The 26,924-nt window shown below is 31.9% G+C and overlaps 1 protein-coding gene across 2 annotated transcripts in view; it reads left to right on the forward strand.

Moving 5' to 3' along the window:
• LOC115883824 (caskin-2-like) overlaps positions 1-26,168 on the forward strand; it is a 33,572-nt gene extending 7,404 nt beyond the window's left edge. The window contains exons 4-7 of one of the 2 annotated variants that reach the window (XM_030902229.1): positions 6,900-7,088; positions 19,015-19,683; positions 22,046-22,233; positions 25,646-26,168. In XM_030902229.1, the coding sequence (XP_030758089.1) occupies positions 6,900-7,088; positions 19,015-19,683; positions 22,046-22,233; positions 25,646-25,748 (1,149 nt within the window). In that variant the 3' untranslated portion in view covers positions 25,749-26,168. The remainder of the gene's footprint in view (positions 1-6,899; positions 7,089-19,014; positions 19,684-22,045; positions 22,234-25,645) is intronic. The other variant, XM_030902230.1, reaches the window with a different exon arrangement.
• Positions 26,169-26,924: the final 756 nt, after the last annotated feature.

Genomic DNA, 26,924 nt, shown 5'->3' on the forward strand with positions numbered 1-26,924 from the left:
TTTTTTTTTATTTTCTAACACACTCCCTAGCAAACATGTTCAAAGTAACCGTATCATTATCATCGATTATTTTACCGATTATTTATTAATTTAACCACATCTGTAATGTTATCGTAACGACTAAAAATAATTGGGCTGCATAATGGCGTACCATTTCCACTAATTTTTTAATGGTTCAAAACGGAAACACGTGAGATGTGAAACGTCAGTTTCATGCATTTACGTTGCACCCTGTCCAAATAGATGGCCAGCAAGCTGTTCACACTCCTCGTTTCTATCTGTCACGCCATTCAGTGATGCCACTGTCTTTATTGTAGTTTGATTTATTTTATTGTACGCTTCTACTAACCATTAACCATCTCTTAATGCATACATTAATTTATTGCTGTATCTATCGGTTTTGTCATTCGAATCATTCAGTGTACTATAAACATCAACAGATCAATTTATATTTTTGATTTTATATTTTTTCTAATCTATGTTTTGTGAATGTAACAACGAAATAAAATTGATGACAATTTTGGCCAGGCCAATTCTAAATTATAGAAAGACTTTTAAAAAGCATAGAACGTTTCCAGACACCACAAATCTTATTTTCTAAAAAATATTTCTCCTCGAATTTTAAACTAGGTAATACCTATTTAAAAAATAATGTTTACTCATTATAAAAATAAATTAGCACCTTCTTACCAACTTGCAGTAAGCGCATTTAGTAGGCTTCAGCAGTTTGGACCTCGCCATAATTATCATTGTTTGTCATCATTCAGTCGTCTTTGACGCATTTTTTTTTCGATCGTATGGTATTATGATAAATGTTTTTAATAATGATGCGGTTTGCACAAACCTGTTCCATTACTTCGTCAAACTGAAGATGCTGTAAACAAAATTTTCTATAGTTTTCGTTTCTGAGCTACAGGGTCTTTTGAAAATTTTGCAATTTGGGACACCCCCGTATTCTGTTATTATGAAAGGTATCGAGAAGGTGAAACTGATTCTTGTAGAACTTTATGTAAAATACGCAATGGCGTCGTGGTATTTACTAAAATAGTCATACATACGCCAAGAATACATACCATACCAACAGGTATGTTAGGCTATTAAGATCGGCAAAAACCTGGCGCCTGGTAGGCCACTGTTCGGTTTGTATATGATTCAAAAATAAAAAATATATAAATTGTAAAATTAGTATTTTTTTAATGGCCATAATGGCGTTCTTTCAAAATCATCGAACAACTAAATCATTTCCATAAATCCAGTGACGTACCGTGATTTTGAATTTTGAGACCAAAAACTGAAGCAATAATTGTCAAAAAATGATATTACAGCTATATGTTTTATTTTGCATAAAAAAATGTTAACTATCAGTTAGAATAATTATAATTCTTCCCTACCTAAGTGGTTTTATCGCTAACTTTAACTAAAGCTAAGTACAACACCAATCTTAAATACGTGGACTATTATAACAACAAATAGGTACATCGTAAAAGACTATTTTGGTAGCATTCTGAACTAGAATTGCTAAATGATTTTAGAAAATAATTTAAAGGAAAAATGTTCAGTTAATATTAATTTTTGTCTACTGCTCAGATTTATCTGGTCTTCTATCATATATTTTGGAAATTAGAGAATTACCTGAAGATTTTCATCTAAAAATTGGTATTGATAGTGGTGGTGGATCACTTAAAGTTTGTCTGAATGTGCTCCCTGAAAATGATCCTGAATATTTCAAGAAATGTAAAAGTGCTGGAATTAATAGTAAACTATTCATAATTGGCTTAGAACCAAAGTTGTCTGAATCTTATGCTAACATTAAAAGCCTCTTTGAGACGTTAGATCTGCAGTCCATATGTGGAATTTGTCCTATACTTTTGCCGCTGACCTTAAGCTTATTATGATTCTCCTTGGTCTTCAGTCAAATTCATCCATTCACACTTGCCCATGGTGTGATGTAAATGTAAAGGAAACGGAAATTAAAGGATTATTCAAAACTATAAAAGTATTACATAAAATAATTTAAAAAAAAAAAAAAAAAAAAAAGAAATATAACAAAAGCCAAAGATTTTAGTAAGCGTTTTTGTTTGAAATATTTTTTGTATTTTTTAAACTGTTGTTCGATGAACCATATAAAAAAGGGCAATTATTTTTAGAAAATGTATAAACATACCTTTAATCATTGGCGACGAAGCAACACCTGTCTTAAAGTATATTCCCCTCCTGAGCTTCACCTTTGTTAGGTGTGGTTCAAAAACTATTTGATTGTCTTGAATTATTGGAGAATACCAATGTTCATCATTATGGAAAATGTAACGGAAATAACGCCAGACAACTTTTAAAGAAAGTGGATATTTCGAAGACGATATCGCCCGGTAAAGAATCCTATTCAAAATTTTTATGTGCCAAAAACCTAAACATCTTTTTTTAGGAATAAATATATTGCAGTGTTTTCTGTATCTTCAATCAACAATTCGTTGAGTTGTTTTGGTCAAGACCAGGATGTAAACATATTGAAATTATGACATCGAACAATTTAGATTGGAAATACTTAACTTAGGTATTAAGATAACTCCAAAGATTCATGCAACTCTGCATCATGTGCCAGAGTTTATAAAAACAAACTAGAGCTCTAGGATTTTACTCGAAACAAGCATCGTGTCTTATTTTTTCTTTTAAAATCATTTTCTAAAAAAGTTTAACTTGAATCCACGTTCAGAATGCTACCAAAATAGTCCTTTACGATGTATTTGTTGTTAATAGTCCACGTATTTAAGATTTGTGCTGTAATTTTATTATTTTATAAAAAAAAAAAAAAAAAAAAAAAAAAAAAAAAGAAATATAAATTATTCTAACTTATTAGTTAACATTTTTGCAAAATAAAACATATAGCTGTAAATGATTTTTTGACAAATTATTTGTCGCTTTTGGTCTCAAAATTCAAAGTCACGGTAAGTCACTGGATCTATGGAAATGATTTAGTTGTTCGATGATTTTAAAAGAACGCATTATGGCCATTAAAAATTACTAATTTTAAAATTTATTATTTTTATTTTGAATCATATAAAAACCGAACAGTGAACGGATAGTTTCGCAATACTAAAATATAAAGTTAACATTGTACCGTGATTTTGATTGATTTTGGGAAGAGTTGAAAGAATTTTTGTTGCAATATTCATACACTTGAGGCCGTGTTGCTACACAATATTATTACGATTTTTTAGTTCTTACCCTCCCATACCTCTTACCAACCCCCCAACCACACCAAAAACTAACGGTCAGATTCTCGGGTGCCACATTTGGTTAAAATCGGTTCAGTGGTTTTTGAGTTTGAACCAAAATGAGACACCATGAAAATAGTTTGTATTTAGGTCATTTATAACCCAAGTCATCTCATTTTTGAGTGGAAATTAAAAAAAACTTTTTGCCGATCTTAATAGCCTACCCATACCTATTGGTATGCATATTAGGATCAGCAAAAAAAAGTTTCTTTAATTTCACTCAAAATTAGTTATTTGGGTCATAACTGACCTAAATACAAAATATTTTCATGGTGTTCGTCTGTCCGTCTGTAACACGATAACTCAAAACCGCTAAACCGATTTTAATTTGGCACAAAAATACTGTGGCACCCGGGATGCCATTTTTCTGGCCATTAGTTTTTGTGGGGTGGGAGTTGGTATGGGGGTATGGGTGGGGGTTAAAATTTTAAAAATCGTAACTCCAAAATTACAGTAGCTAGCGAAACGCGGTTTTCAATTTAAGATTTAGGAACAATATTTGGCAAAATTGGTAATAACATCAAAATCAACAACGTCGCAGTTTTTGGAGATAATTTATTTATAACATATTTTAGTATGGGCGGCTATACGTGTCTCCCTTCGCCCAATTTTTTTTATAACGGGATGGGGTTTGCAAATATCTTAAAGCTTGCCTGATAGCATTTTCCAGGTCTTAGGCATTGTTGTAGTTGCTACAATATATTTCCTTATATTTCAAAATCCCTTAAATCAGAATCGAGAACGGACAAATCCAGAGATCAGGGTGGCATCGTATGGGTCCATATTGGTCTCAATTCATAGATTTGGGAAATAGCCATTTAACAAAACTCGAATATTTTCAAAAGTCAAAGTATAAGTATTTCATGTAAATTAGCTAAAGGAGTATCTAAAAGTTCCGGTACGATAGCTTCCAAGATTACAAATAGCGGTAGAGATTTACAAATAGCGGTAAAGAGTTAGGTTTCCCTGATAAATAAAGAATTTATTAGTGGCTCAAAAATTATACCAAGAGATAGATGGCAGTATATTTTTAATAATTCTTGAGTTTCTTTTATTATCAATCATGGCCTACTACTACTAATAATGATGTTTTAATGAAAACTTTTAAATATTGTGGTAAAATAGTGGAAACTCAAATATTGAGTCATATATAGTTTTAAGAAGCTTATAGCAAGCCCGATCATATAATTTATAAATATACGGGTGTTCCATTTAAGAAAACATAACTTTAGTTCATTATTCTTTTCGTAGATTAATAGATTACGCCACTCTACTCTGCGTTATAAGTTCTACAATAAAGAGTTTTCACCTTCTCGATACCTTTCACGATAACAGAGATACGAGGTGTGTCCCAAATTGCTAAATTTAAAAAGACCCTGTGGCTCAGAAACGAAGAGGGCTATGAAAATTTGGTTTACAGCATTTTCCGTTGGAGAAAAAAGTGGAACAGGTTTGTGCAAACCACACCTTCTATCTTCACTAATAGCGGAGATATCGTCTGATTTCAACCAAAAATGGGACACCTTTGTACTGCGGTGGGTCACCCGACGCTTTTAAATGAAACACCGTTTTCTTATAGGAGATAGACAAAAACTAATATCGATGTTTGGAACTTAATTTTTGTCAAAAATATGATGGTAAAACCGCATATCGATATCTGTTACTGTTTCTGAGTTACGGGGTGTTTTTCTAAAATATGCATTTTAACAAATATCAAATATAAACAAAAAAAAAAAGTATTTTTATGAAAACATTTCCAAAGCATTTTTACGCAGAATTTAACGGTTTAAGTATAATTTTTTTTAATTAATAATTTAAGAATTATCACAGAAAATTTGATTTTTTTATATGGGACACCCTGTATATTTAATTTATTGAAGAGAATTTAAAATTACCTTTCCAAAAAATATAAATGCTACTTGATATTTTGCTCGATTCCTCTTCGAGATATAGAGTATATAAAAATTCGCCCGCTTTAAATAAGTAGGCTTTGAACGGCACCGGCTGTAATGCAAAAAGTTCAGTCAGAGCATTGAAAGGAAAATAAGTTTATATGAGAGATACAGAGTTTTATAACAATTTAAATATATTTAACCAACATCAACACATTTAAACTATATCTAATAACAATAAAATATAGCAAACCAAGACATGAGATTTTGCTACAGGTGTTCGATATATCGACCGTCTTCTGTTATGGACAGAGACGGGGCAGTTTTTAAACATTTCTCGCGGAATTCATTAACTCAGTGGGGGTCAAAGATACCCTCTCATAACTCCTAAGTATTTCTAATTCTTATTTCTTGTCTAGATTATGTGGAAGAATAAGGAACCTTTGTTCTTCCACAAATATCAGACGGCCAACGGCTGGGATCTGGGTTAGTTATTCAATTATTCTTGAAATTGGCTGCAAAATTTGCTGACAACTTGTGGTTCTAGGCGGTGTGTGTTATCGTCTTGCTGGAAAAAATATGTTTTCCAGTTCCATTAAGGGTATATCATCAATAAGGGGTCCAAAGCCTACTAGTTAAAAGTGGCGAACCTTTAAAAATTCTGTATTTCGAAGGTGATTATACCAAAATATCAAGTATATTTTGGAAAGGTAATTTTAAATTCTTCAGTTAATTAAAATATAGAGGGTGTCCCAAATAAAAAATCAAAAAAAAAATTTTTTCTGTTGATAACTCTTAAATTATTAATTTTAAAAAATTATACTTAAACCATTAAATTCTACGTAAAAAGCGTGTTTTGGAAGTGTTTTCATAGAAATACGAAATTTTCCTTATAGCCAAAAAGTTACAGTGATTTGTTAAAATGCACATTTGAAAAACACCCCGTAATTCCGAAACGGTAACAGATATTGATGTGCGGTTTTCACCATCATGTTTTGGATGAAAATTCGACCTCCAGACACCGATATTAGTTTCGTCTATCTCCTATAGAAAAGGGTGTTTCCATTTGAAAGCATTTGAATTTGGACTCCACCCTGTAGTCTGTCTAGTTGATAGAATTGTGTGATACAGTGATTAGTTGTTGGCTGTCATTTCAAGTCAAACGTGTTTTTTTTTTTTTTTTCTGTCATTTTTTTTGGGTGTCATCTGGCGAAATCATCCTATCTCACATAGAGCAAGCTATAGCGAAGAGACATTAAAAACTTTTTAGTATTTCACATGAACTTCTTTACTGTTAAATTCATGTGTTTTCGTGTATTATCGTTACGAGACACCATAAAGAAATATATAGAAGTGTTGCTATACTAGAAAACTATAAAGAAACTTAATCGTATTCACACCCACCAGAAAATATATCGACTTTCAAGAATGACAGAAAATACTAAATACCTGTTACTTTGTCATAGGGTTATTTCGTAGATTATACAGACATTAATTTAGTTGAATCTAAAACAGGACAAAACAAAACTTTGACCAATTGAAATGAAGATCCCAACAAACCTCTGATCATTATAAAACCCTTTATCATATAAAAGCAATTTAATTAATAAATAAATAAAACACTGGGGCCGTAGAAAAAACTAACATTACTCGAAAGTGTAAAATAAGAAAGATGTTGACAAAACTGCCGAACCAACCTGACCTATTGCTTACGCTGCATGTTTATGTATGTAAGGACGTGTTGGTACACGTACCCATGGACCTCCCCTCGCCCGGAGCGCCCCCTCAGGTGCACAGTACGTTCCGCTCGTTCCACCAGCCCTGGGAGATCGACCAGACGAGGCACATGACGACGTCGATGGGCCCCACTACCAACCCATCCTATACCTATTCAATGTATTGCACAGATATTGTGCCCATCAAGGTATTTCAAACTCATTTGCATGATACTTTAGATGTATAATATCGAATGTTACCTGTTAATAATTGAAACTAACTTATCCTAAAACTGATTTTAGATGTATAGTATGTCAATATTGATAGCTACTTTTCTAGATCTGGCTCCCAATTAACAAAGCTTATGACTAGTTTTTAGTTTTCATACGTTTATAGATACAGATAGTATTTGTCAAGTGCAAATATGATTTTATAAAAACCTCACCGTAGTGTTTGTTTATATTTTAAATTATTTTAACTAAAAAAAAAACTTTTTTTTTATATTATATTTCAAAGATTACACTCAGATGCAATAATTAAAATTGAACTGAAATCAAATTCAGTTCTTTTATAAACTTTAGTATTGGGCTTTATTATACAGGATGTATTGGGCTGTATTATACACGATTTATCGAATGGTTGTTTTTGCCTTAACTTTAAAACTCTGTGCAATAATTTTGTGAGCAATCTTAAAACATTGTTTTTCTGTCAGTATCATCTCTCTTGAGCATTTTGTCTCTGTTTTTTATGTCTCAAACAACACATGCCTGGTTAATTTTTATATGAAATGAACTTGCCACCAAGAAATTGTACCTAGGTTCTGTACCCAAGCGAAAATGGGAACCCCTATTAATCTTGTATATATTCTTAAAGTTGTTCAACCGACTAGACAAAATGTGCTGCCATCTGGAGAACAAATCGTGAACCTTTCAAGGCGGAGTCAAAAATATCGATTATTTTCGTTATTTTCTCAGAGTAATTTAAAATAATAATATAGCCCCCGGTTTCTGCGAACTTTAATAGTGATCAGCTTATCAGTTAGAAATTTAAAACAAAACTTTTATTTTATTGTAAATTGTGGATTATATTTGCCTGTTATTTTAAGAATTCTAAACTGTATTAACAAAGAAATTATTATTTCAATATGTTGGTACATTATTTATATAATAATTTATAATAATGCTAATGGCTATTAATTAATATTTAAAAAAAAGTTCAATATACTCTATTTTAATTTTGGATTTAATGTGCAGGTATAAAAGAATCATTTCATTCTTAGATTTATTTTATTCTAAATATTTTTTTTTTTTTTTTTTTTTTTTATTTTTTGAAAAACATAAAACTTTTTACATTCTTGATGCCAACTAATTGGTATGGTATTATTGGTATGGAAATTGACAAGAAAAGAATTTTACATAACTTGACAGGCTTTAGAAAAAAAAAAACAGAAAAACAGAAACTCATTAGGTATGTGATTATCTACAACATTTGGTGTGAAAAACTTTTGTTTAAATATATGATCGAATAAAAACGGCGTCAGCGATGGCTATGAAATAACGATCGATGATATTCCCATAGAATTCTTACATATAAAATAACAGTGATCTTCATTTCATAGACATCGTTGACGCTGTTTTTATTCGATCATACGGTAGATTATAATGGAATTAGAGACAAAAGTTTTAAAATAGCCGAAATTTGTTTTTTCGAAATATCTAGTAAGCCTTGAATCTCTTCGAAAAATCCGAAAGGCGCCATATTTATGGACCCCACAACACTGCAATTCTTTCATTTAACCGACTCTCTATCTTCAGTCTCCAGTAGTTTCCGAGATGCCCATAGAGAATATCGTAGGAAACTCACCCCTGTGTAGTATTTAGAAACTAACTATTATTATTATTTGACTAGATTAATTTTGATTAATAAAAAAAAAAAAAAATCTTAATTTAAAATAAATTTGATCAGGTTTTTTTTCGTATATTCTACTACCAGAAAACCAAAATCTATGATAATGCACTTTTCAATGAAGTTGAAGGAAGATATAGTGTATCTATCACAATAATTAATAGAATTACTACAATTAGAAGAAAACAAAAATACAAATACCCAAATACCTTCACCTACTACTCATCTACAAATAAACTAATATAATCTCTTATAAAAACACTACACAACTACTTTTTGTATTCTACACTGAAAAATTATCAAACTTACTAATTCATCAAACAAAAAGAAAAAAAAATAACCAAATTTTCCCTTCACCTACTACTTAACTGCTGTAAAATATTTAAACTATAAAAACACTACTAAACTATTTGTGGTATTCTACACTAAACATTATAATTAAACTTAATAAAATTAATCTAATTTTACACTACAACTACTACAAAGAAATAAGAAAACATTTTTTAAAACTAGAAGAAACAGAACTCCGATACGTGCGACCAGTATAATAGATCAAGCGGACAAAAGAACAGTAAAAATACTTTGTAATGTGCATTCAGAAAAAAAATATCTGAAAATTATTTAAAATGTAAAAAAAACATTTTTTTTCTCTTATCAGTGAAAAACAACGACCTCGTCGGCCTTGCGGAATTTGTCGGGTATTTACAATGGTCCGCAGCCCTGGTCAAATTGTATAATTACCAGCTTTATAGCATATCTAATAGATAAAAAATATCTACAGAAACAGAAATAATAAACAAAACCAATAGATTTTGTAATAATTACTATTTTTATTTTTCTGTTTTTTATTGGTCTCTTCAAAATTCAGAGTAACAAAAAATATTTTTCTGTAGTAAAAGACCCCGCCATCTGGTGCTTTACATCCATAAACGTCTTAGGTTGAGCTAATTTAAAAATCCATATACAAGGCTATTACTAAAGGTGTACGCGCACTGAATCGGCACCAGTCCGGCGAGAAACGGCGAAGGCGGTGACTCCACTATCGTAGATAGGTAGAAGTAGGAATCTGGCCTCTACAGGCCGAAATGTTTTAGTGGACGCCGGCGCTGTCTATATGTACGATGGTCGCAGTCGCTTTTGCTGGTCCGATCCGATGCAGTGCGCGCCCTCCTTTAGACTTCGCTATCCGTCCGTCCGTCTGTCAAAGGTCTATCTTATGAACCGTTATAGCCAGACAGTGGAAATATTGTATAGATAATGTATCTATGTTGCCGCTATAAGAACAAATACTAAATGAATTAAATAAATATTTATAAATGTTACCTTTCACTAAACATTATCTTTAAGTAAGAATTTTTACATAGAATCTTTCAAGTCCTCGGTGGTCGCGTGGGTAAAGCGTTTGGGCTTTACGCTGCTATGACGTTGAGCCGTAGTAAGGCAGGCTCGAATCCTAGTCAAGGCGACTTTTTAATGTTTTTTTACCCTTACATATTTATTTTTACTTTTACATATTATTACTGATTAATACAATTTTTAGTAATGCGCTCTTCATTTTTTTAATTACTTATACGCGCATTCAAATTTTCTCAACTAAATCGCAAAAAGTTTATAATAATATAGTGTCTAATGTTGTATAGATAATGAAAGGTACGGAACCCTTCGTGCACGAGTCCGACTCGCACTTTTTTCAATCATCATTACTTTGATGTTATTTTTTCAATACGACGAGGTGGCTTTGGTGACCATTGTAATATATCATTGGATACTATACACTAGGTTAAAAAAATGTTAAAGGCTAAACTAGTCCTGATATTAAAAGAAAACACACACACACACAAAAAAAATAAAAAAAAATTGTAACAAATACCTAATACTTTGTATTGCCTCCATTGGTTGCTATAACTTTCCTAAAGGTAGGGTGAGTCAACGATAAAGTAAAGTCCATTATCTCATTTGTTTCTGAGGTTTACAAAAAATATTAATGTAACACATAAATATTTACATTTAAAAAAAAAAAATTTAAAATTATTATACAGTATACTGGGTGCTTCAAAAAGTGTGGCGAATATAACATATATTTTTAAATGCAACACCCCATTTTATTTTATTTTTACATTTGCGTAAAATTTCATAACTTTTTTATAATAATGTTATATACCTAAAGTTAATAGTTTTTGTTATATTTCAATTTGTTTAAACAAATGTTAGATTGCAGTGTGATAAAAATTGTCGCTGATGGCTGATTCTAGTTAGACAACTAACATTTGGTAGGAGAATTTTATAGAGATACAGGAAAAGACCTATGTAAAGATATTTTAGTTAGATGTTACAGGGTGTTCAAAATATATTTAAGAATTTCAACTACTTAAAATCAAGAAATTTCAATTTTTTTAAATGCATTTTTACCTTATATATTATTATTTTTCTGATAGATTTTACAAAACTCTTCAACTTTTTATTAAGTATGTTATATACCTATTTTATTAGTTTGCGATTTATTCCAATTTTTTCTATCTTTACCCATATTTTTAATACACTTACGCTATAACATCATAGTCGCCATGATAAAAAGTACTAATTATTACAATTTCATGTCTGTTAAGCAAGTTAAGAACAAAATTTGAATTTCAGTTAAATTTGTTGTAATGAGTATAAATGGTAGAGATATTAGTTACAGATTTTCTTTGGGAAATGAACTAGTCAATGTTACTGATATACACAGACAAGCCTAGAAAACCACATTTTTTGGTTCAGTATTATAGCCTTATTAGCTAAAAGTCACCAACTTACTTTTTATTACTTACGAGAAAAAATGCGTCTTAAAAAAATGAATTGCATTGCATAAAAATGTTATAGAAGTTAGTAACTATTCTGGTATTAAAATAAAATGATAATAGCCAGAAATCGTAATTAATGACTTTTGCAATCTATTCTCCACTCGTTATGCTTAGTGATTGAATTTGCTGTTCGAAAAAAATGTTAGTTAGTGACTTTTGGCAGCAATAGGACGATATTATATAGTATTTTGCTAACTACTATAAGAATAGATATATTATCTAGAAAACATCTTCAGCGTGCAATGGGACGGTTTCGCAGCAGTAGTAATATTGGCTTTACCAAATGATTTATAAACCAGAATTACTACGAGAAAAATCTTTACTGTATGTCGAAGAAAATTCCTATATCAGCAGTCTTCAGCAATTAGGTAATCCAGTATTACCCTAATCTGTGGCTATTCGCGCTGACGAAAAATCCCAAGTGTCATCTTTCATAATATAGAAATACACCAAGAAATTCACTACTGCGATTTGGTTTATTTGAGTAAAGTACGACTTAACCATTAGATACTCCAAACTTCAGAAACAATGGCATCACTGACAATTTTTACTACACTGCAATTTAATGATTTGTTTAAATAAATTGAATATTACAAAACTATTAATTTTAAGTATATAACATTATATATAAAACAATTATGGAATTTTACGCAGAATCTAAAATAAAATAAAAATAGGTTGTTGCATTTAAAAACATAAGTTATAGCCGCCACATTTTTTTGAAGCACCTTTGTACACTATAATAATTTTAAAATGTGTATAACCATCCCTATAACTTTTATATTAAACATTTTTTTGTAAACCTTGAAACAAACGAGATAATGGACTTTACTCTATCGTTTACTCACAATCTTGTAGCAGCTGTAGATGTCCGTTTATACTGCTAATGAAGCTGCATATATCACATTGTGATATGTTTTCCCATTCTTTAAGGACCAAGCGAAGTTCATTTAATGAAGCTAGTGTCGCTTCCCGACTTCTAAACCTCCTGTCAAGTATTTCTCAAATGTGCTCCATATGGTTCAGATCTGTCGAACATGCTGGGCAATTCGTTGTAGTATATAGTTCACAATAATCACCAAAGCCACCTTTGTCATATTGAAAATATCATCAAAAAAGAATTGATAATTGAAACAATTGCAAATTGTAGGTGGTAAGTACATTTCGCTCTTTAAAATTAAATCTCAAGGCATGTACTGACATGATCCAAAAACAAAATGCTCAGGAGGTTCTGACCGAAAATAATGCTTTAGCGAAATTTGTTAGCGAAATTATTGCTCAGGGTATTTTTATAGTTAGTAAAAACAACCTTTCTTGATTAGCCTTATATGTTTTCAAATACTAAAATTTATAAAAAACTGAATTTTTTTTTTTATAATAATAATTATATAGTTTGCAAAAACCCTACTACCAACTAAAAATCAGAAAAATAGGACTAAAAATGTGAAAAATATAACATTAACGGACGAAAAAAAAATTTCCTTTGCGTTTTTTGCATCCGAGTGATTGCTGTCTACAGCAGGTCATTTAACTTCGTCGTTTAACTTTATAAATACTAGTTTTATTTCGTTATGTTTGTTACCACAGCTTAATATTTTATATTGTATTATATGGTACTACATACTAAGAATCTTGGGGTACAGCAACGTTTAGCCTAGACATCTAAGCTTTAGAGGATGAATATGTTATGAATCATTTGTGCTATACTATCATAAATACAATGATTAATATTAATAATATAATAATAAACATGGCAAGAACGTGAAAAATTACAGGGTTGTTCACCACATGACACGGAGTATTGTAACTAAACGATTAGATTATTACAAATTGTAAAGTTTGTCTGTTACGACTATTAGAGCTACAATTTAAAAATATTTTTACAAGATACAGAGTGTCCCAAATAAGTAAAAAATATTATAGTTGTATTTTTTTAAATAGAACACCCTGTATATTATTCTATTTTTAGATTCTACGATTGAAATAAAGGTAAATTTTGATTGGTTGCTTTATCACACTTTAAACCTTACTGCTTTTTGAAATATTTTCAATTTTATGAAATTGCAGCAAAAATTTAAGGCTTTATTTCTCCAAGGGTATCAAAGTTTTTAATACTAAATATTTACTGAAGATTATTTATTGATCAGATGTTGTGCTGCAATAATAAAAATTTTACGATTTTTTTTTTTTTTATTTAAAAATTTGATATTAAATAATTACTAGCTTTAAACGGCAAATAACTCTGTTTAATTTAAATAGAACACCCTCTATATATTTTACGAATCAGATGCACAATGTAATTGTCTATCAAATTGTATTGTTCCATTTTTACCCACCTCTTCGCTTTCATAGAAATGCATTTTCTTATAATTTAGAATCTCATTTATCGCTATACACATGGAATATTGACATTTTAGCTTATTTTTAAAGATATAACAAATTTGCAAAGGGTACAGATACTAATATTGTCGATATATCTAGTTCGCTTATTTAATTAAAAAATAAAAACTGTTTAAATATTTTTGTTAAAGAGGACCAATTAATATGATCCCAAAACTAAATCCAGCATTATTTTGACTGTTTACGTTGTAGTAATAATTGCTCCAAATACTAAAAACTGAATTTTGTGTGTATTGGAGTCAGTGTGGTAAAAAGCAACACCTTATAGATTTTACTTCATTTATTAATGAATGATTATTTATAAAAACACAGACATTCATTTTATAACTTATTATTATATTGATTTTTCTGAGCCAAATCCACATTTATTTAGAATAATTTTTTTAATTAAAACAAATTTTATAAGTATGTAATTAACTAATTTTTGGTGTTTTGGTAGGAAATAATGATGGTATATTTAATTGGTATACTCTTTTAGCAAATATTTAAATAGTTTATTTTGTATGCCAATGGGCTTGCAATATTTACCTCCTGTACATTTTGTACATATTATGGTGCTATAAAAATCTGAAATGTCAATATTCCATGGGTATAGTGGATAAATGAGGCCTAAATTAAAAAATGCATTTTCTACGAAAACTTGAAGATGTAAAATGGTATAAATAAAATTTGATAGGACAATAACATTGTGCATCTGATTTACGTAAATATATAAGGTGTTCCATTTAAATTAAACAAGTTATTGCCGTTTAAAGCTAGTAATTATTTAGTATACATTTTTGACACTCTGTATAAGGTAGTAAAATTTTATTATTACAACACAATATCTGATCAATAAATAATCTTCAATAAATATTTATATTTAAAAAACTTTGATACTCTTTGGAGAAATAAAGCCCTTTAAAATTTTTGCCTGCAATTTCATAAATTGAAAAATATTTCAAAAACGGTAAGATTTAAGTGTGATAAACCTTAATCAAATTTACCTTTATTTCAATCGTAGAATCCAATAGAATAATATAGAGGGTGTTCCATTTAAAAAAATAATATAACTATAATATTTTTTTACTTATTTGGGACACTCTAGTATTCAAAACATTTTTAAATTCAGTTTTATATTGACCTCTCATCGAACCTCGAACTTACAATTTGTAAAATCTAATCGTTTAGCATAATATCGTGTCGTATGTGGTGAACAACCCTGTATATGCAAAATATAATTGTACCTTATGCTCATATTGAAAATAAAATTCTGTATTTTTCAGTCGAATCTGTAAAATCAAAAGTAGAGTCTTATTCTTGTTTGTCTATTTTGACTTGTCATTAGAAAAGTAACAAATGATAAAAGCAAATAACAGCAATTTACTATAATATTCAAATTAAATAATTGTTGACGTTAACATTTCGGTACATAGTTGTTTTTTTCTTACTCAAATGATATCCTAATACAGTTTTTGTAATTTCCTATTGTACCTCACTGTTCCAACCTAAATCGTATTTCAAATAGATGACAAAATAACATTCTTTACTATAATTAGTATTAATTAATATTAATATTTACGACAGAGACCACAACCACCAAGCGACCTAAAATATACGTGCTTTTAAATAAAATAACCGACAACAACTGTCATTGTCAAGTAGTCTCGGCTTGGAGAGACTATAGATGTTAATAATTGAACAACAGCAAACAATAATGTTAGATAATATAATGTTATAATGCCACAAAGATACTTTTACATCTTTGATAAAATTATATGAAAAATAGACAGTAAATTTAAATAAAATCAAAACTCCTTCTCTTCGTGATTATTTGTGTAGTGTATGCAATTCTTTGATCAAACAAATTTTACAGGGAACACACACAGTAATATTTTACAAGAGAATATTCTATCTATATACGTTGATAATTTATTAGCCACCATTATACTTACATTTCTTTTTTTTATTTTAGTTCTGTGTGCCAATGGTGCTGTAACACCATATAAACATTTCAGTAACATTTCATTAGTTCATAAGGTTTTTGTTTTACTTTTTTGCTGCTATTTAACTTAAGCAATTTTACTTTTAACTATTTATATCGTCCTGACATTAGCCAAAGTCACTAACTTACTTTTTATTACTTCCGAGAAAAATGCATCTAAAGAAGAATTGCATTGCATAAAGATGTTATAGTTGGTAACTATTCGGTATTAAAAATAAAACATAAATAGCCAGAAATCGTAGTTAATGACTTTTGCCATCGATTCTCCGATTCAAAACATAGTTAATGATTGAATTTGCTGTTCGGAAAATGTTAGTTAGTGACTTTTGACAGCAACAGGACGATATATTAATTATATTGAATATTAAAACATATCATAACTACGACGGCCTGGTATTATGAGCCATGTCTGAATTTCTAGGCTAAAATCTAATTATCTAGATATATTCTTTTCTAAAATTAAAGAATTTAATAATTTCAAAGAAGAAAATTCTACTTTTTTGCTCACTGAATCCATTTAAACTTGGTACCACTGAAATTGTACATTAAATCCTCGCTTGGTTTCCCCCAATTGAGGGAGATTAAAGAGTTATAATTTTGCTTTTTAGTATTAATTATTCACAACATATTTGATGAAAATTAGATCCTCTAAGCAAGTTGTTTATTTTATTGCCGTTAAAAGGTCTGTACGTTTATTTATAATTGAAGTTAATCTTAATAATAACCAAATTAATTTTGATTAGTGATTTAATAATATACATATATCATTACTTTTTATATATATTTAGGGCAAAAGTTGCAAATAGAATAGGATTCGCAAATAGTTAATGTCGGTAATATATCTTTGCTTTGTGAATAAACACGTAATTTGCCAAGTACTGTGGCACTATAAATTATTCGAGAATGTAGGTCGCTACTTAAATAAAGACAATAGTAGCGACTCATAAAAATACATAAATTATGTCACACATATCTTTACTAAATCGTACTTTCTTTTGAATGGAATAAGACAGTAAATCTATTTCCTTTTTAGTATATACCGAATTAATTATGGTAAATAAACAAGTAAATACAAAAATGCCAGTCAGAGCTAACCCTACTATTTTGCTGTATGAGATATGAAATTTTCTTTATAATGTGACACACATTATGATCAAGACATATTTTGTGACTACCCCCTAGAGTTGCTGATATATAGTCTGTATCATTGATAATGATATTACGCTAACCATGTTAAAGGTACTCGTTAACGAAATGTGAAAAAAAGCAGCCTTGAATAAGTTTTTTCATTGGCTAGCCTTTAATAAGAAATGAAGCAAACAGAAACAACACTAAAAATAAATTATACTAAATCTCACAAACATCATTCTCTAATAATTCAAGGCATACCCTGCTGGCAAGCGAAACCTTGGGTCGGCGTTTACATGTATATGAGTGAATCGCTATGGCAATTTAGTAAGTCGGAGAGAGCAAAATAAGAAAGTATATAACAAAATTTAATCTGACGCTAGATTCCATGCGCTTGGGAAAATACTTGCCTGCTGTCTATTCAGTACATCTTATTATGCTAAGCTTGTTGACTGTACTCTTCGTACACACAAAAATAAGTAACTCATGATCAGAAATGCCAGCCCTGGTATAAGGATATTGTGAACTATGAATTGCAATAAATATACTTCCAAAAAAGAGGAGTAGAATAAAACAGCAAAAAGTTATCACAACTTCATTGTACATGATTCACATTTTGTGATAATGGAGAAAAATTGAATCTTATTTAATTCAAAATTTTTATTTAGTAAGAAGTCATATCGAATTTTCAAACATTCAAAAAACTACGATAGTCTGGTTTTTAAAACAGGTCTGGAATTCTATGTTATAACTATTTAAAAAATAACAATTATCAAGAATTACCTTTATAAAATAATCTTTTCTGAATTTCACTTTTCAAGAAAATTTACTTTTTGTTCTGTCTCTTTTAAACTTTAAAGGACTGAAATTGTACATTAAATCAAAGGTAATCCCACATGTAATGAGTTTTTTAATGGCTAGATTTCATTTAGAGAGACACTAAACAACAATAAATATTTAACCATCCGATTAATAAGTGAAGTCTAGGAAACCCACTCGGTAGATCGATGACAAAAATAATAACCAACTGATATCATGCAGATCGCGATAGGTCAAGAAAAAGGTCACAAAAAACCTGTAGATATATGAATATTTTAGGCTGTCTCGTAGAAATAGGTGCCTGTTATAAAATTTAAATTAAGTACCGTATAATCGAAAATTCGCGTCAAAGACGGCTGAGAATTACAATCGATGATAATGAGAGGCAATTCATTAGCATATTTGCCAAAAGTTGACAAAACTAACACAAAAAGTACCACTAGTTATAGAAGGACTAAAATAGGATAGAATGTTTCCAGACACATAAACCTATTTCAAAATAAAATATTTTTCCTGAATTTAAAAACTAATCATTTAAAAATCATTTTTACTCAATACATAAATAAATTACGATCTTCTTAAGGCCGACTGGCAGTAAGCGCCATTAAAAAATTAAAGAGTCGTGGCCAAGTAATGGTGTATAGGGCTCGACCTCGTCAAAATTATCATCCATTTTCATACTCCAGCCGTCTTTGACACCGTTTATTTTGTGATCATATGGTATAATAATTATTGTGCGCATTCCATCAGAACATGAAATCGCCATTGACGGTATATAACTTCAACTGTAATTTTTCTAACGTCTTAACTTAGTGATTTTATAAAAAAAAATCTACAATTATAATTAAAAAAGAGAACATTAACTTTAAAACCATTTCAATCACATTGATATAGTTGGGTAACATGAAATAAGTCATAAAAACAAAAAAGTACTTGCTATATTTTAAATAATATTCGATGAAAATGCAATTTGATGCGGATATTGTGTGTCACTGTATAACGATAGAGTAGAATAATTTTACATGAATAATATTCTAACATTTGCCAATCGTTTTCAGATCCGTACCGGCCGGGGCAAATCCCTCGAGTCCCTCGAAGACCCCAACGAAAGGACGCACCACACCTTCTCCGCCGACAACACCCAGACCTTCTACTACCAGCAACCGGTCGGTTGGCGCGTCAGATCCTACGACGACGGCGACTTAACGCCCACGAACGAGACCGCCCTGCTATACGAGGGCGGCGGTACCCTCCCCCGCCCCCGCGGCATCATCCGGCCTAGACCTATCGCGAAAATCACGGCCAAAGCACGGGAAACCTTCCCCGACTTCGAGAAGCCCCAGTTCAACCCCGAGAAGTACTCGGCCGGGCCGCAGTACAAGCCGGTGCCGAACGCCTACGCGCAGTACGGCAGTCCGATGATGGGGAAGAAGATACCGCCGAATCCGCCCAAGAGGAGGGATAGCGAGTGCGGGTCGGAGGAGACGACAACGGTGGAGATCCACCACGTCCAGACGTCGAGTCCGTTGCCGTTGCCCGCGTATCCTAGTTCGGATAGTTTGAGTATATCGTTGGATAGCGGGGGTGATTTGCCTTTGCCTCCTCCGCCGGCGCCTGGGACGCCGCCTGGGAAACTGAATTCGTCGCAGAGTTGGGGAGCGGAGGAGCAGGAGTTGATCAAGACGCTGGCGTTGCAACATCGGAACGGGTCTGACGCTAGTTTTAAGGTAACTATCTGTTTTATCCAGACCAAAATATACTTAATTTTTTCAATGAACAAATCGCCTCTACCTTCAGTGGTGAAGAAATCTAAGTTAAAATAATAGTACTTATGCGATATATTTATTTGAGAGAAAGAAAGTTGTTAACTGGAGAATTATCAAAATAGATACGATACGAAGGAGAGTATTCATTATTGAAAATAAGTTTCTAGTCTAGAAAGAACACCGTCCGTAAACACAAAGTGTAAGTCGCGTACAATTAAGTTATGTTGACATTTTATATTCTAAGAATTAATTATACGGTTCACTAACACATAATTTATAGCACTGTATTTTTATATAGCGATTGTTTAAAGAAGGACTAAAACCACTTTTTCGTTTATATGGTTTTCCATCAAAATAGCCAGTAAAATTATAAACTATTCAGCTAGTCTATATCATAGACAAGTAAACACTTTATCTGTTAAATATATATTTCGTTCATCGCACAATTATCGATTAACTCCACTGTGGACCTTAATTTTAGTGTAAAACATCTTGATATATTCATGACACTTTATATTTATATTTTTCAAGCATTAGAGAAATGGTAACCTCTGATGTTTGGAAACATTTTATAAATATAAAGTCTTCTGAATATACTAATACTAAGTAGTTTTTACTTAAACTTTAAGATTAATTCAAAAGTAGTTTAAACCGAATTGTGTATGAATTAGGGAATAATATACTAATACATATAGTTAATACATAAATACATATTCCAAGAAATCAACACAACTTCACTGTATATGATACTCGCTTTCTTTTTACAGACAGAGTTTAACAGACTGACCTTAGTATAAACTTCAGTTGGTCTAGAAACATATTTTCTAAAAAAAGGCTTTGCATTATGCCACTGACATAGAAAATCAACGAGAAACACAGTGCTGGAATTAATCGAGTAATTTATCTAGGTTTTAATAGATGTCTATAGTAAACAACTAAAATGTTTCCGACATGGTTAGATTTAGACATTTTAAATAGTTTTTCTCTGTATTCTTTTTGTTTTATCTTGACTATTACTGACGATGGGAGGGATATAACCAAGGTTATTAAATTAAACAGGTTTTCTCGTAACTTGACATTAGCCGCCATATTGCGCGTCATCGTGTGGTACTCAGCAGTTTGTTTGGCTAAATAATTTTTATATTGTTTCCTGTATTGCTTACTATAAGGCAGTTTTAGTGGATATACTATATTTTGTTTAGTTTAGTGTACTTAACGTATTAGAAGTTTTAATAATTGATGAAAGATATTTTTTTAAATTATTTATCACATTTTCCTTAGAAATAGATATCATTCCTACCTGTAACAGTCAATAATGTCTAGTATTGCTTTTGCTGAGTGATGTATTTGTATAATAAATTATTTTTTTTTTTTTTTCTTTTATCAATATTAACTATTTTTTCAAATAAAGTAGTGCTTAAAAAATGTTAATGTCAAAGCAAAATTAGAGGAAAATAGATAAAGATTTTATAGAACAATTTAACTAGTGTAATTGTTATTATTATTGAACCTTTTGTTAATAGGTATTTTAAATGTCCCGCTAGCTGACGTAACCGCGCCAACCATCGTTGTCAATCTGTTTAATTAATAACCTTTGGATATATCCCCTAAAACGTTAAACATTTTTTTTTTGTTGATTTCTGTTTCAATGGCAAAATAGCCATTCTAATTCAGATTATGTAGAGTAAATTAATCATAATATGTGTACGTTGTGAATGGGTACTTAAATAATTACAGTCGTACACCTGCTTATATGCAATTTAAGTATAAAGGCTGATTCTCACTATACCTTCCGTGTCCATTCCATATCCGTTCGTATTTTTTGTATTGACACTATACGTAAGCTTCCGTTTCGTATCGTCTCCATACTTTTTATCGTACAATTTATATCATTATGAAAGTTTTTTTTTTATTTCTAAAAAAATTTTATCTTTGAAAAAAAGGTGTTTTTTTTTTATTTAAGAGGTGAAAGAATAAATAAATATCAGCAAATGTTAACAGAGCTGGTACAAATAAGAACTTGACAACGCTGTTTCGCATTGTTTCAGCCCATCCGCCAAAAAATGTATGAAAGGATATGGAACGGAAGGAAACGGAACGGTTAGTGCATTGGTCCTATTAATTTTACATGTTATAATATTTTATGTAAACGGAAGGGAAATAGATAAAGATTTATTAGGAAGGTAGCTGATATGGAAGGTATAGTGAGAATGAACCTTAACTAGCACGGTAGCGCAATAGTTTACTTCTAATTTTATGTTTTTTTTTATTTATTATTCTTTTATACTTATCAAATTGAGCTAAATGTTATTTTCGGTTTCAGTCGAGTTCGAGTACAGAATCCGATTCTCTACCTTTTGCTAACGAGAACGCCGGTACGATCCGCACCAGAGCGGGTACGGCCGGCCGCCAAGCAGAGTTCTCATCGCCGAAGCCCAGACCCGGACTTCCACCGCATCCGTCCCCGACGCCCAACACGAGCAGAACGCCAAACACCAGTTCACGCAACAGGTAAATAGGTTAAATAGTGTAATTTACCCTCAGATTAAATATAGAAAAGCAATAACATTCTCGGAATAAAACGCCAGCAAAAGACACAATAGTATGTTTAGCGGAGTGCACTAGTCTATTGGTCATAGCACTAAACGAGTCAACGTCCATACTCGAAATGCAGCTATCTAGAGTGGTCGCATTTAAAAAAAACAGGAGCGTCAATATTTTGATGAAAAAAAAAAAAAAATATTTCGAAATATTTTACAGCATCAAATAAAAATATCTAAGTTTTACAAGGTTTTTGTCAGATTGAAGGACCCACCAAAACTATACATACATACTGCCATTACTCGCTGACGAATATTATTCGACACGCATCAGAATATGATTACGCAAGTGGTTTTCTTTCATGAGCTTATTTTCTGTGACTGAAAAGCCCGATACGTGATGTTATCTGCTTACCGCACTCTGGACATTCAAAAAATCTTAGTTGCTTGGATGCCTTCTTTACTTTTTGGTTGTCGCTGTTAACTGAGTTTACAATTTTCTCTCCATTGAATTCTATTGTGAGCTGCTTTTTCCCACTCATCTGCATGTTAATCCCCTTAAGTTTTTGTGGAAAATGTCCTTGTATCTTTTCAGCTGTCCACCCGGCCTCCTTTAGCATTCTACTAAGCTCACCGTAAAGCAGAGTTTTTGGTATGCGGTTTTCTGCATTCTGCATACGTGACCAGCCCATCTAAAACGGGACTTTGTAATCATGAATTCAATAATCTCGCAGTTAGCTTTTTCGAGGACCGGATACGTTTGAGACATGATGAAACCACCGAATTTTTGGTGAGGTTGTCTAAGGTGTCCTTGTTGCAACTTGTTTAATGCGTTCATGTGTCGGCGGTACGACACCCAAGTTTCACTCCCATATAACAATGTGGGGATTATAATTGCTCGGTACACTGCAAGTTTCGTTCTTGTGCTCAAGTCACGATTGCAAAAAACTCTGTCTTTTAATTCCCAGAATGCTCTTGAGGCTAATTGCTACTAATCCTGTGCTGAATTTCAGAGTCGCTATCAAAAGTAGCTAGTTCAAAACTATCCTGTTAAAAGGGCATCCTGTTAAAGGGTAAATCTCAAAACAGAACAAACAAAGACTTGTTCACTCACTAGGTGATTAACGTAGAATGATCGCTTGCTCTTCCTCGCACTTGCTCGCATTTTTGGTACATACGTACCTTCAACTATAATTTTTCATCCTACACTGAGGCTAAAAAACGGAAAAAATTTTGGTCAAGTTTAAAATGTTATATATTTTTTTTTTTTATTTTTTAGTCTTATTTCCTTGATATTTTTAGCAAACTGTATATAAATATATCAATTTTAATTCTTTGTAAACTCAGTTTATTATAAACTTATTATACAGCATTAATCGAAGAGTTGTTTTTTACCCTATATTTCAAACACCTTGTACAATGATTTCGTACAAATTTTTTCTAAAACATTATTTTTCGGTCACAACCGTGTCTCCTGAATGTTTTCACTCATGTCAACACATGCCTTAGTTAATTTTTAAGGAGCAAAATGAATTTGCCACAAACATTTGGCATTTTTTTTAATTATCGTTATTTTTTTATATTATTCTTTTTTTTCTATTTTGTTAAAAATCTAAATAATAAAAAAAAAAAAAAAAAAAAATTCTTTAATTTTTAATTAGCGTTTAAAATCAGACAAATACAGACTCACACACACATTTAACATGCATGTCCGGGGCCGGATTCGAACCGGCGACCTTCCGTCTACTAGAAAGCGGCGCAATAATTTCGACCACAAGGCCGGACTATATTATTCTTCTATAATGACGTGAGGTGGCTTTTGTAGAAGAATGAGAAAAACATAAATACTAATATCATATTTGCAGCCTCATTAACAATATGAACCGACGTCTGATTAGACAGTTATAGTAGCCGGGGAGGCAATACAAAATACAAAGTATTAGAGTATTATTTACAAGTTTTTTGTTTGTTTGTATACTTATTTATTAGTTATTTTTGTTAATAGCCTTAGTTCTGTTTCTTTCTGTTAGTGTTATTAATACCCATAAAAACCAAGCCTGTATCAAGTTAGGTTAGGTTAGGTTTCTGGGGTTTGGGATCATGTTTTATCCTTCTCTCGGAAGCCTTGGACCCAATGCGATACCCCTGTATTATTATACCAAACTTTCCTCTCATTCTTTCTTTGCGGTTAAAGCACTTCCAGCAAAGTTCCCGATGTCGCTGATGTTGGCTTCTGCTTCCTCTAGTCCCTAAAAAAAATAATATTTAAAAAAAAAGTTTTAAAGCGTCGGAATTCCAGTGCCGGACACAGTGGCACAGCAGGTGCTCTAAGCTCTATTCTTCTTATCCTTCGTATTTCTCTGCAGTAATCGTCGTCGGAAACTTTCCATCTCACGAGGTTAACCCCCGTGGGACAGTTTCCAGTGACGGCACCTACTTTCATTATGCAAAATTAGGTCCCTTTTGTGCTCTAGTGTTGTTTTGTCTTTTTGCTATCTATCACTGGCCAGGCCATAGTCTTCGAGCTGTAGCGCAGCCCTCACGGTGTTGCCACGTCTTTGGTGCTTGGCTTTGATGGCACCCTATAGCTTCCTTCTGCGTTGATCGTCGCAAGTGGTGAGTCATCTGCCATGGCATCTCCCCTGGCCTCGTCTTTGGCGAGTCTGCTTCCTGATTGCCCACCACATTGCTGTAGCCTGGCACCCAACACAGCTCACTGGTGATGCTTCCTAAAGCGGTCAAGCTGTCAGAATATACCGTATATTCCTATTGGTCTATCAGCAATTTCTCTCGTGTGTGCAACTAGCCGCTTCCTTTTTTATGGCATAAACCTCTGCTTGTAGAACATTACAGCCATCCGATAGCCGTAAAGATCGTCGAATGTTCAACCTTCTTAAGCCCGTATCGTTACTTTTTAACGTTTTTTAAATTTAATATAGAGTTCTAATCAGTGTCCATATGACATTACGACAATAGTTACCAAAACCCACCCTCGAGATATTAAAAATAACATTATAAAGTAATAATAATTGAACAAATTGCACATTGTTGATGGCAGTCTATTTCGCTCTTAAAATTTACCAAGGCAATATTGTTGACATGAATCAAAAACAAAATGCTCAGTGACATGGTTCTGATCGAAAAATAATGTTTTAGTCATTAATCCTGTATAATAAAAGCCCAAATACTACAAAGTTTATAAAAACTGGGTTTATGAATTGATAAAATTTATACAGTTTACTAAAATTCATGAAAATAGGTTAAAAAGTAAAAAATAACACTTTAAACTTGACGAAAAAATGTTGCGTTGCGTTTTCTCTGCCTGACTGTTCTATAAAATCCAGGAATTCAATTTCAAAAATTTGAAACTAAAATTGTTTTAGGGCCGAACAGCCAGTGGACGTACTAAATGATATCGGAAACATGTTGGCCAACCTGACAGACGAACTGGACGCCATGCTGGAAGAAGAAAAGAGACAGCAATAGAAGACTGAGCGCGCTATAGCCAAGAAGAGATAGAATACAAGGTGCGCAATGGCAGATTTCCTACACTAGGGAGACATCCAACTCGGACACTGATTAGGATTTATTTATGCTAGACGCTATTTCCAATACGGTCACTGTCCAAGAGGGACGCACCGATATATTTTTGTACAGGTGTAAATTTGTAAAGAATCGTTTACATTTACATCGGAAACGAGGCAGAAATTAGAGATCTCCCGCGACAGCGCAAGTGTATTCACGTCCATCGTTCACGTCTTTGTCGGACGTTTTTTTGTACATACCCACGAATCTTCCTTAAACAGTGTAAGGAACTTTATACAGATATACTGTTTAGTATACGGGCGTGAAAAACAGACATTTAGAAATGAAATAGTTGGTGTTTTTATTACCTTTACACCGAAAGAAATTATGTTATTTTTAATGGTAGCGGTAAGTCTCAATTGTTTTAAGTTTTTTCTAACGAGTCATTCTCAGAAGACTGGTAGAGATCTACGTAGAGTGGTGTTTTTGAGCCCGTCGTTTTTGTGCCATAACTAAGTAGCGTTTGTGTCACGGAGAGGTCTCAAACACATCACTCCTATAATCGTTTTTGATTTTATGATGGTTTCTAGACGTTTTTTGGTTATGTCCCAAAACAAAAAAGAAAATTCGTATTTTCTCCCTCGATTTTAGAGATGTGCTACTTAATATGTTTTATATTTGCAATTATTTTATTGTATACTATTTTCCTATTTACTATAATTATAGCTGTTATATCCAGGATGTCATGGAACGATCGATATAAGTTTATTATTTCTAATTATATTGGTTAACTGTTACACTATAGATTAAAATAATAAAGTAAATTGGCATTAATTGGTGTTGTTTAATTTCTCATCTACCTTGTATTTCATTTAGCTTTAGCAGATCCTATACTGAAGTGGCTGACACGGTCAAAGTGTACTTGGACCAAGTCACTCTAGGGAAACATCCAACTCGGACACTGATTAGGATTTATTTATGCTAGACGCTATATTGTCAGTGTCCAAGAGGGACGCACCAATATATTTTTGTACAGGTGTAAATTTGTAAAGAATCGTTTACGTTTACATCGGAAACGAGGCAGAAATTAGAGATCTCCCCGCAAGTGTATTCACGTCCATCGTTCACGTCTTTGTC

The sequence above is a fragment of the Sitophilus oryzae genome, unplaced genomic scaffold (genome assembly GCF_002938485.1).
Source record: "Sitophilus oryzae breed Bouriz unplaced genomic scaffold, Soryzae_2.0 scaffold_1_pilon_pilon, whole genome shotgun sequence".
Taxonomy (NCBI): Eukaryota; Metazoa; Arthropoda; class Insecta; order Coleoptera; family Curculionidae; genus Sitophilus; species Sitophilus oryzae.